The sequence below is a fragment of the Gymnoscopelus microlampas genome (genome assembly GCF_963454915.1).
Source record: "Gymnoscopelus microlampas genome assembly, chromosome: 12".
Taxonomy (NCBI): Eukaryota; Metazoa; Chordata; class Actinopteri; order Myctophiformes; family Myctophidae; genus Gymnoscopelus; species Gymnoscopelus microlampas.
The window spans coordinates 11,379,291-11,392,194 of NC_139949.1; the positions used below are offsets into that span (position 1 = coordinate 11,379,291).

Genomic DNA, 12,904 nt, shown 5'->3' on the forward strand with positions numbered 1-12,904 from the left:
CTCAGAACTTACATTTATTACTGGTGAAAGCTACAGCACTCAGCATTGTATCCTCTATGACAGAATAGGTTGGTCTTCCCTCTTTGAGAGGAGAACAAGGCACTGGTCTGGTACCAGTTTATTTTTAAGGCTATTGATGGGAAGTTACCACCATATATCACACTGCTGTTTGAGCGGGTTCTGGTAAGTGCTGTTTTTCCACTCTTACAACTGGCTTACATTTGAGGGTTCCACATGCTCAGACTGAACTGGGCAAATTTGCTTTCTGCTATGCTGCTACAGTTTCATGGAACAATCTACAACTTGTGTGAAAAAAATAATGCCTCAATTCTATGGACAATTTATTAACCTGCTTTCAAAAATCTCCCTACCTCACTAGTTTTCTGTTTTGGTCTTATTTTGTTGTTTGTGTTTTATATCTGCATGCGTCTTAATTGTTGATTTTTGACAGCATTGCAAATTGAGGGTAAACCTCAACGCTCTTTTCGAGAATAAATAAAAGGTTTCAATCAAATAAATGGTCTTATCTTATATAAATAAACAAACCATAACCTGGTTTACTGGTTATATTTCATGACATTTTGAGCCTTTTTAAATGTGTTGATGAAGCTGGTTCCTTCATAGTAAACAGAGAGGTGACGAGGACGTGTTACCTGTGGCCCCTGCCAGGTCCTCAGAAAGCTCCCCTTCCTCTGGCTCCAGCGCCCCGTTGAACTCCACGTCGTTCTCCCCCGACCTACAAAACACACCTTAGTAAGTATTACTGTACTAGTGAGGACATCAGCATTTTAAGATGGTGATTTAACCACTTAAAGCCCACATGGTTAAGCCCCTAACCCTCAGGGCTCTATACTAGTGTATTTTTCTGGTTTCCGTTATCGAGGGGAAAGCTTTCGCTGAAAATAGCCGATCGACAAGCTCACAACACGGCACAACGTGTGCCGTTGTGAGCTTGTCGATCTGCTATTTTCAGTGAAAGCTTTCCCCACAATACAGATGCTGGGCTTTAAGTGGTAAATGAAAGGGATTTTCTCCCAAACCTTTGCCTTTTTAAGCTTTAACCCCCAAAAAATAACCCACCTTTAAAGCCCAAAATAGCCGATCTAAAAGCTCACGATGCGACGCAACACGCTGTGAGCTTGTAGATCGGCTATTTTTGGTGCACAACGCCCTAACCTCTAAGTGCCTTGTCTTAACCCCAATCTGAGTCTTTTCCTAATTGTAAATCTAACAAAATAAGAAAAAGAAAAAACGCTCTCTTGTGAGGACCAAGAAAACGGTCATCACAATATCCATTTCTCAAATTCTTAAAGTACACACACACACACACACACACACACACACACACACACACACACACACACACACACACACACACACACACACACACACACACACACACACACACACACACACACACACACACACACACACACACACACACACACACACACACACACACACACACACACACACACCTCAAAGACCTGTACACATCATTTGTCAATGTGTTCAATTAGCATAAAGCTGAAATAAAAGCAGGCATAACGTAGATGGAAATCATACAAAGTAGACTCCCCATCATTTCCTGAAGGATTTACCAGGGGAATATGTAATGTAGCATTCATCCTATTCTGACAGCACTGTCATAATCCTCTTAACAAAAGTACATGTGGGAGAAATGCAAGACATTTGTCTCTGTGCAACTTCCCAAACCATTATATCGTCTCTGTCGGGTGGAAACCTCATATGTCCAAAACAGTTACTTTTCAGGATTGCAATAGACTCTATGCACAGCAGCCATATTGGAAAGAAATTGGGCCTCTTCTTACTTCCTTCACAGGTGTTACCAATGATACTAATGAAGGTTCTGTTCCATTCTTGTCAGGGTGCTGATATTGTGCATGTTGGCTCACTAGAAACACTCCATTTTGGTTCCCAAATGGCCCCTTATGGTGGGTGTGTAATTCTGAGAGTGTACAACTGGAACCAAATGGATCCGTAAGGTTCCATTTGTACACTCTCAGAGTTATGGGGGTCCTTGAAAATAAGACAACCACTATGCCACACTAAATGGAACAGAGCCTTAATTAGTATCATTGGTAACACCTGTGAAGGAAGTAGGGAAGGGGCCCAATTCATTCCCAATATGGCTTCTGTGCATAGAGCCTATTGAAAAACAGCAAAAGTAGCAGATCTAGGATTAAGGTTGAGGATACTGCGAGTGGCAAAACACTAAGATGATAATGTGACATTAATATGAAAGAAATATAGTATATATAAATAAAAACGTCATGCAAAATTAGTAAGCTCCAACTTATATGCTATATTGGTTCCATTGATCCAAGACGGGAAAAAAAATGACCCCCTCGCATTCCTAAGCCAATAATTTGATGACCGGCAGCGGTTCCGGTAGGAAACACAAAGAGTCTCCTTTGTATCTCCTACCGGAACCGCTGCCTACCGGTCCGCTGGTCATCAAATTATTGGCTTAGGAATGCGACAAAAACAAAACAATATCCATGAATTCAAGTCTCCACGGGGTGACTATAAATCGATAGGAAGAAAAATTATCTTGATAGAGTATCAAGACCTGACATCAAAACCACACCCCTGGGTCATCGTTGCTGTCGGGCAGAAACCTCTTATCTCCATATTTTGTGTTTTTTCGTAAATGAATGCACTACTTGATCATACTACAGCGGCACACAAAAGCATCAAAAGTAGTATATCTGCAAGCTTAAAACAGGTTTTGAGCTTGTAGATCTGCTACTTTTGCCGTTTTTGAATTTGAATCCTGTTTTGGACATATGAGGTTTCGACCCGACAGACACAATATAACTTGTGTTCCAAAAATAACAATAGTTCAGACAGTTTCCTCTCATGCTTACCAAGCATAAACTGATCCTAAAAAACGACTAAGTTATCCAAAGAGGCCAAAAATACAAGCCCGCCTACAAATCACAGACTGTATCAGATATAACTAAATGATCATAAACGATACAAAGCCAGCTCCCTGGCACAACGCCCAGACTCATTTTTTGGAGTTTTGTTTTGAAACACAGTTCTTATACAGTATTAAGTGATTTAAAACACGGGGTATAATAACAGCCTGGTTTCTATGTGGATCTGGGACTTCCTTTCAGAAGCCACAATGGTAACTAGAAAGCTCGCCCCCATTTTTTCCGTGGACTGCTCGCCCCCAGCGGTTCTTGTACTCTTGTAGGTTAGGTTTAGGCATAGTTTGACTGAAGTTACATTTAGGAATAAGATTAGGTTTAGGCATAATTTTACTGAGGTTAAGTTTAGGAATATCTGGTAGCGACCGTTCCGAGGTCGCCGGATTTGACCCGGGCGAGTGTGTTTTGGGGCGAGCGTTCTTGTATTCGCCACAATCGGTGTCGCTCTGACAAACACACGCGAGGTGAAACGCATTCGTTTTTTTCTCGCCTTTGAGCGCTGGTGGTCTGCGTTTTAACCGTGCATGCACCTGTTGTAGTTTAAAGAATTGGAAGCTGTGCGTGCTTCAACTCTAATATAAAGTTAGTTGTATATCCAACATTTACAATTTGTTTCGTTAGTTCTACATCTGTGTCTGCTAATGTTTGTTTTCAAATGGTTTATTAGTGGCAAGGGTGGAGCAGCCAAATAGCATCGGATGTTATTCTCTCATCACAACTTTCTTGTAGCCTATGACCAAGTTAATACTGTTCATACAAGTTGTGCTTGCTAGGCAATCTCCTTCATAATAATCTAAATTTGTGAAAAAAAAGTGAAACATTTTGGAATTATAGCAGAGACTGGCACACATGAGGCCAGGCGCTCACACACGCATTTGCCTGTGTACAACCGGTCTGGCCTGGATTAACTTTTGCCTTTTTAGCACTTTGCCCAATCAGGCCGGTGACCTAAAATGACTTTGAATCCCTTGACGTTATGTCACGCTTCCTTTACTCCTTTGTTAAAGCTGCGTGGCCATGGCTTTAGATATAAACATTTGGTTCAATATGTACCACAGAATATATTTCCCATGAACACATATACAAGTAGTACAATTAAGTTAATTATTTATAACAATTATACATTTGATCTAACTCCAATAAGGAATCAAGGATGCACATAAAGGACAATTCACCAAGCCGTCCCAGTTGTGAAATTGAAGAATATTCACGCCTTCACGAAAATCTATCAAGAATATATCTAACAAATCTCCATATTTTAACTCCTTGGGTGCAAAAAACGGGAATCTCCGGTTTTGCAAAGACTCACGTTGAGTGCCATAACCGGAGATCTCCGTGAAATTGTTTTTTTCCTTTTTCTTTTCCACAAGGGGCGGGCTAGCGCAACTTTGGAATCACCCAGGGTGCCTCTTAAATGGAAGGGACAGATGGATCACCGTGCCAAAAAAACTCCCTTCCGTCCGCTCTCCTTGATAAAAACCTCTGCATCTCCTTAACTTTTTACAGTGGTGAAAAAGGATGCGCGATCACTCCGTAATGGCGACTCGCGTGAGAGATGTTATTGTTCCAGGCGTTAGCCAGGACCATCCACCGTCGTACACGCTTCCATTGTTTACATCTAGGTGCTCGTCGCCGATTCAACAGCTCTAAACAGCGCAGCGTAAACGGCGAGATCGCTGGCACTAGATGTACCCTGTATTAATAAACCTCTGGCACCTATTGAGTTAATGTTCTTTTGTCCTAAATTAATGCCCTACTTTGTCATAGTGAAGTGTCACACAAAAGTCATGAAAATAGCTGATCTACAAGCTCAAAACATGTCACATTGCGGTGTGTTTTGAGCTTGTAGATCTGCTATTTTTTTTATTTGAATCCTGAAAAGTAACAGTTTTGATCCATTTGGTTCCATCTGTACATTCTCAAGAGTTACAGACCTGTAAGGGTCCATTTGGAACGCCCTCAAGGAACCTAGAGGCTCCCTGGACCTCACTTTGGGAATTTGTGTTTATCAAAAATTATATAGATTTAATACAATGAGTGCCATAAACGGTCCGGACCGTTTTTCATAATCCAAACGAGGAGTGCCGTAAACGGTCCGGACCGTTTTTGACCCAATTTTATACGTGGGGCCCACGTGGGGCGCTAAAACGAAACTTTGGGATCATCCAAAGCTGAATGGTTAGTGAGCCCGCCTAGGGAGCCAGAGGCCCTGGTTGCCCCAGGTTCGATTCCAGGCCAGATCAGCATATGCGTCGATGAAATGAAATTTGTCCCTGAGCAAGACTCTTAACCCCTAATTGCTCACAGGTTCTCATTGGAAACAAGACCGCAAGGACTTTCATGAACGACCTGTTAAAAGGAATTATCCTTTATCCTTTATCCAAGGAGTTTCTGAGAAGGAGAGGCCGGATGTGGATCCATGTCAAAAATCCTTCCGGTCGGCCTTTCCAATGTTAACTCCTTGACTAAAAGCTTAATATCTCCATTTCTTTTTAACGTGGTGGAAGCGAGCCGTTTTCGATCGGCGATCACGCTGCAATGGAGGATCGCGTTGGAAATATTATTGTTCCAGGCGTTAGTCAGGACCGTCCGCCGTCTCGCACGCACGCTTGTTTACATGCACTTCCGCGTCGGGGCTTCTACAGCACGAAACGTAATGCAGGCACTGAACGTATAATATTTTAATAAACCTCTGGCACCCGATGTGTTAAAAGCATACAGGAACCATTAAGTAATCGGACTGATACAAGGGAATCGTTAAGGGAATCGTCTTCATCTCTGTTAAATGCCATGCCTGATCTCACACAAACTCCAAAAAACATTTAGATTTAATAATCACAAATACTGATTTTTGCTAATGTATCACCAACAACGTTTAAGTGATTTCTACAGCAGATGCTTTACCATCAACATCTAAATGTTTGGAAGAGCAGCACTGCGGGCAGGTTTTTTTCCCCAGATGTATCATAATGGTTCTCTTTTCCTTCATGCTAGGTGGGTGGCTGATAATGTCTGCGGAGCCATTGTCTCAGCCAGTGGAGCCCATGGAGAATGACTCACAGCTCTCTCACTCCACAGATATAAAAAGGCAAAAAGGCACTTGGTGTGTTTGTGTGTGTGTTGCCCGCCCATCATCTGGGGGGGGGAGAGAGAGAGAGGGGTGGGGGGGTGGGGAGGGACAGATAGAGACTAGAGTGGCGCTGATGGATAGTGGTGGGGGTGGGGGGGGACTCCCTCACAGATGGCCTGAGGGCGCCGCACTCTAAAATAACATCCATTTACAGCGATTTTCTTTCCGGTGCGCGCCTGTGTGTGTGTGTGTGTGTGTCTGTGTCTGTGTCTGTGTCTGTGTCTGTGTGTGTGTGTGTGTGTGTGTGTGTGTGTGTGTGTGTGTGTGTGTGTGTGTGTGTGTGTGTGTGTGTGTGTGCGCGCGTGCGGTGAATGTCACACACCTCGCCTGGTTGTTCGTTGTTGGAAGACGCTCATGTGCTCGTGGGAGGAGGGACGTCAATTAAATCAAAATGTCACACAGCTGGTTAACGTTGTGTAAGCACTGCCTCCACACATGGCAAAAACCCTGCTACTTTAACTCTAATTTCATACATATACACGTATATTTATAACAGACCCGTTTCTGAATCATTGTATTAATGAGGACCTACATTGCATAAAAGATTTAACGTGTCAAAAGAGCACCAGCCAAACTAACTTAACGGTTATAGGCCAGTTTGCATTTAAAACAAAATGCCAGACGCCAGAGGGTTAACCATTGCTTTTATGAAGTATCTGAGATCTGAGATTAGGATTGTCTGCAAGATTGAAAAGGCATTCTATTGCTAGCTTGACCACTTAAAAAACGCTTTAATCTTAAAATAATGAAATAACCGAAAATAGGCCGTCTACAAGCTTACAACACGTCGCAGTGTTGTGAGCTTGAAAAAAAAAAACTGAAAAATGTTTTGTTGATGAATTGAATACATAGGACCACAAAGGAAACAAGTTCCCAGGACTTGTTTGTGTTATCCTTTTAGCCTTAATGTCTGACTGCACCTCTGTGCCGTTTACATTTCTGACTAATAAAGCATTCAAAAACCAGAACTCACATGGTCTCCTCGTCGATGTCGTTCTCCTCCGTGTTGCTGGTGGCCGTGGAGCTTCCGGATGTGCTGCTGCCGTCCAGCGGGTTCACCTCCTCCTCTGTCAGGAAGTCCACCTCCAGGTCCCCATCAGACAGCTCCTAAACAACACACACACACACACACACACACACACACACACACACACACACACACACACACACACACACAGTTAAAGACTGGGATCAATGCCTGCTTTCAGCGGGTGTTTGATCCCCTTTTTAAAAGACAAGGAAACGCATACAGGGAGGGAAACGGCAGTGTTCAGGTTTGACATTCCCCATCTTGAAGGCCTGTTGCAGCAGCGTGGTGTTCTGAAGGTCCAGCTGGTTGGACAGCACTTATTCAATCTGACCACAGAAGTGATTTATTTTGTTAAAATAAGTGTTAAATAGCTCTATATTCTGATCGCAATCATTGCTATAGAAACAGCAGTCTCCTGGAACTGGAACACTATAAAGATGAAGCTGATAAATGGGTACTCTCTCTTCGATTGGCTGAAATGTGTCCACCCACCTGAAAATGTATTTTCCGTTTGTTAAAGAGCTGGAGAGACAGAGAGACCCCTGTTACTGAACAAACACTCTATACAGCAATGATTACTATCAGAATGTAGTGCTTTTACCTTTATAACAAAATAACGTTTTGTTTTAACCAACAAATATCACTTACCCTACCTTTAAGGCCTTATTTTATACTTAATACTTGCCAGTGATAATTGCAAAAAAAAAGGACGCTTGAAGAGTCTTATTTTTGAAAATGATTGCCTACATTGATATGTCCAAATTAGGGACACCAGGTTGAACGTTATCAGGGGTTTTTCAAAACAGGGTACCTCCAGTGCCTGGAATTTTAACCATTTTTGGACCTTTTTCAAGTAGTCACAAAACATTTTCAGTGATCACCGTCCTCACGGTGATACCCTCATTACACACATAGAGGTCTCGTACAATCCGGGGAAAAAGATTAAAAACATTCGGTAATCCGTTCCATAGTTGCAGCCAGTTGAAAATAGTCGAAAATACATCGTAAAAACAAAAAGTACACAGGAGCCGAGATACAGGCTTTTGAAGTCATAACTCAACCAGGAGGTGGATTGGAGTCTAAATCTTCGTAAAATGATATCTCCTGGTGCTGTGAAGGAAAAAAAAAAAAAAAAATTGAAAAAAAAAAAAAAAAAAAAAGAAAAAAATATTTATTTTTTCATATTTTTGGCCAAAAACGGCCATAACCGTTTTTGGCACACCATGTTAGGATTATGAAAAACGGTCCGGACCGTTTTTGGCACTCAATGTGTTAAGCCTGATGTATACTATACTCTCACCAAAACAGCCAAGATAGCCCCCCCCCCCCCCCAAAAAAAATAAAATAAAAAATAAATAAATTATATGCTATTTTTGTAGATCAGCTAATATATATGACATTTTCCTCGAACGATGAAGTATTATCTATTTAAGCATTATCCTAAGCATATACCCCAGAAAAGCATTTTGAGCAGTGCTTCTCGCCCGACGTGAAACCGACATTTCTGGGTCATCCTCGGACGAGCCCTCCGGCGGTGTCTCCAGTCATCCTGATCTTTCCTCCCTCGCATCTTTCTTTAGCACGTCCACGTAGGTAGGTGCCGAATCGATGCCTGTGTGTTGGCTCCCACAGCACAGGCTTGCTGGCTGGGAGCTCCCTGGCTGTCTATCTTCTTACTCACTCTTGGTAAAAACCCAAATACAGATGCGTGTTGGTAACGTGCTCTGGTTCTGGTTTATGTTCAGCACTTCACGCAGCTGTCTGGAGTAGCACCCATCTAATAGGACTTCAAGGTCTGGAATTCACAGCCGTATAGGAGAACAAACTTGATGTATTCGGGGCGGTTGGACTTCACACACACTGGCCATGACATTCAGAGCCCTCTACACACACACTCACTGTAGAACCTCCCTGCACTGGACAATAAAATTTCCGCGCTGAACTACATGCACAGACTGGTGAATGGTTCAGCACCACCGACGACGTACAGACAGCGAAAGGCCAACATGCTGTTAGGCAAGCGGAAAACCTTGCCAAATACACATTTATCTTTAAATTCCAACATTAAAGGATTAAGTAGATAGAAGGGCGGACTACAACATTACAAGGCATATTCAAAGATGAAGTTGACGAGAGGATAGTGACAGACACCGCTGCACATAACTTAAGCAACGAATGCAAGCTCGGATCGATTGCAGGAGGAAATGGAGAGAGCAGACAGGAGAGGAGGAGAGAGGCAGAGAGACAGAATGGATGGAGACAGAGAGGAGCTACCAGCACAGTATGTTGACCCGCACTTTGGGCTTGTTTTTCTGTAAAGTTGCTTGTAAATATTGGTAGTTGCGGCCCAATTGTTGCTTATTGCTTATTTGGGCTTGCTTCCTAAATGTTGTTTAAACCAGTGGTTCTCAAACACTTTCATGTCAAGGACCCCCAAATGAATCTGTAATGTGTAATCCCCATCTGAAAACATTTTGTGCCAGGGACCCCCCATACCAGATTTGTAGTGTTAAATTGTTTCAAAGATATTTCAAAGTTGTCACTTTTTCCCCAAAATAGCCGGTCAACAAGCTCACACTTGTGACTCATGTAGCTTCTTTTGGGCTCGTTTTCATAGACCTGGTTGCTCATTTCTCTCGCTAAATCTGGTTCATCTGGTTAGCTGTGGTAACACAGCAGCGGTGTTACTCACGTTGGAGTCGTCGTGCTGCGTCTTCTGGTCTTCCTCCTCTTCCTCGCCCTCTTTGGCGTCTCCGGCGCTCGGGTGGACGGCGTCCTCACTCTTCCCCGTGCGGGGGTCTCTCTCAGAGGCCAGGGACCCCGTCCCCGGCCTCATGTCGGGAGGGGACGAGCTGCGAGATGTCTGCCTGCGAAACAACTCGATGGCCAGCCTCTGAAAAAAGAAAAAAAAAACACTGTAACTAGGGGCTGTCACGATTATGATATTTTACATGATGATTAATTGTCACACAAATAATTGCAATTAACAATGTGTATTGTCCTTGTATGTTAATATGAAAATAGCTTATCTACAAGCTCTCGAGTTATGAGCTTGTAGATCGACTATTTTCACTACTTTTGTCCGACACTCTTGTATGATTAAGTAGGGCATTCACTTAACGACAAAACATTTTGAAACGTGGATACACAAGGTCTCTGTTTGGAGATTGTAGATCCGCCGAATGTTTGGCCCAGAATTGGGACGCTAGTGTTCATGTAGTTAATGACTGACAACTGACTATATTAAAAAAATATATATATCTATATTTAGCCAACAACCCATGGTGCAGATGTTACGTCGTCAAAGCGAAGCGTCACTAATAAAGGCCAAGGGAGAGGAAAGCTTGTGAAATGTATGTTGTAGCAATGGTGACATCAAGTCATGCTAAGCCAGGTAATGCCTACTTCTTTTTTTACCGCTTTCAGAGCAACTTTCAAAACGTACCAGAATCCACCTCAACAAATAAATGAATAATGGAATTATTGAATTCAATCGTTTTACACGTGTATTCATTTTTACATTACTCTAAAATGGGCTGGGATATGGAATAATTTAAGCTTAGTAGCTTGAAGGTCTGAAAAACACTAAATTACAGCCCACTGCCAATTCCAAATCACCAGAGACTGTAATCTTTTATTAGGGAAGATGATGTTTCAAACAGAATCCTAACCAGGCTAATCAGAGCACTACTTTGCAGAGTCTCTGGCAAATTAAACTGAAAATCATTGCATAATCAAAATGCTATGGGTTCATTTTCCAAGCTCGAAATAAAAGCAGGGTTCACATTGCTCACTCATCATCATGGTACGGTGCAGACACACACAGGCTCACAGACACACACACACACACACACACACACACACAAACCTCTTTGAGGTTGTTGATCTGCTGGATGTAGCTAGACTGAGCGGCCTCCAGCTGGCTGATGTACCAGTACTGATCTCTGCACTTCTGGAAGAAGGTGGGTGAGCGCACCTGATACCTGCAATGGGCACACAACACAAACGGTCAATTCACCTGGTACCTGCAACGCAACAGTTACACGATACAAGCAGACAATTCACCTGGCACCTGCAACAACAACGACCTTGAAGTCACCATTATGATAGAATAGACTTTGTGCCCATCCAAATTTCCCATCGGAACAATAGAGTACAGTATCTGCTGTTAAAAATCCAGCTGTCGGACCCCGGGTCGGGGTCCGACAGCTCTCGGTACTGTTCGGGCCCAGAACTCAGATTTATTTTTTATTTTTTTTTAACACATTTTTATCCCACGATTTTGTAACCCTTTTTACACCCGGTGCCAATTTGCTAAGTGATCCTGGGCACTACACCCCCCCCACCAGCCTAGGGAGGCCAGGGCCGAGCTCATGCCTCCTTCAATGCATGAGAGCCAACTGACCTTCTTGTCACCCGACAGGGGAGAGTTTCCCTGGTTTGACGTAGCGCGTGGAAGGAACACGTTATTCCAACCAGTTCCCTTCCCCTCCATCAGGCGCCCCGGCTGACCAGGGGGAGGCAGTATAGTGACCAGGATTACTACATGTTTTTGTGAGGGTATTAACTACCCTAGGAGACACGGGGAGAACATGCAAACTCCACACAGAGTAGGCCCTTTCGCCAACCCCACCAAGGGTATGGGCGCTGATGACGCGGAGGAGAAGACACGCCCCCAGCGCCCACAGCGTCCCTGGCGGGAATCGAACCGAGGACCTTCTAGCTGTGAGGCGACAGCGCTACCGACTGCGCCACCGTGCCCCCTCAGAACTCAGATTTCTAATAATGGCCCGGGTCCATTCGGTTCCGGGTAATATTTTCGCAGGTCCATTCCGGTATCGGTCCTTCATATTGGACCATAGGCCGGGTCCATTCGTTTCCGGGTAAAATTTCCACGGGTCCATTCGGGTTTGGGTATTTATATTTTTACCTGTGAAGACCTCTACTGCTATTGAACGTGCAACCATGTTACTGTGTATGTAAACATTGTTAAGTGTCAATTTATGTCTGAGAGTACAATATAACCATACGTATGCCCATTTGGTTAGGTTACATTTACAGATAATATGCAGCAAACATACACTCTCTCAAAGTTACAAATGGATAAATGAACAGCGAGGACTTTACTGTGTAGTTTAAAAAAGGGACATGTTGATTGTTTGAGCTGCACCAGCCCCACTCTCAGCTATGAGCCGAGGTCCTGCTTTATCCCTGAAGCGGTCCATTTCGCAGTAACTGCCTCGCTGTATATTATCCCACTTATTACATGGCTGCTTATGAACAAAATCAATAATTTGACATGAAATATTACGTTTTATTGGCTTACAAGTTCCTGCTTCCATAGCAACGTTAACAGAGGCAGAGCAGCAGCGTTGCTGAGTAGTAACAGACCACAGCATGTCGTGACTTGACCACTTAAACGCACTATTCTTAGTATAATTAAAATATGTATTTTAAAATATATTTTCGTGGATGGAAATGACTAACAGATGAGAACTTTCTGCCCAACAGCAACAATATACAAATACATGACTGACAATGACCGGTACCAATAATCACGACCAACATATATCCTTAATAATGTTACTTTCAAAAATGTATGAACATAGTTGATAAACCACCACCTTGTTGTTTCCTTGACTGCTTCCTTTTACATAGGTTTTTAAATTAGATGCTTAACCGATTCCAATTCTGCATAATAAATGTTGAGTTGTGTTGGTTATTTACATTATGTTTGCATTTACATCAGTTCTAACACTCACTGCATCATTTCACATCTACAGT

The 12,904-nt window shown here is 42.9% G+C and overlaps 1 protein-coding gene across 3 annotated transcripts in view; it reads right to left on the reverse strand.

The window, feature by feature from the left end:
* trim37 (tripartite motif containing 37) overlaps positions 1 to 12,904 on the reverse strand; it is a 49,343-nt gene that overhangs the window by 11,973 nt on the left and 24,466 nt on the right. For all 3 annotated transcript variants that reach the window (XM_084074006.1, XM_084074005.1, XM_084074004.1), the window contains exons 15-18: positions 10,989 to 11,103; positions 9,813 to 10,013; positions 7,064 to 7,197; positions 654 to 736 (exon numbers count right to left, since the gene is read on the reverse strand). In XM_084074006.1, the coding sequence (XP_083930132.1) occupies positions 654 to 736; positions 7,064 to 7,197; positions 9,813 to 10,013; positions 10,989 to 11,103 (533 nt within the window). The remainder of the gene's footprint in view (positions 1 to 653; positions 737 to 7,063; positions 7,198 to 9,812; positions 10,014 to 10,988; positions 11,104 to 12,904) is intronic.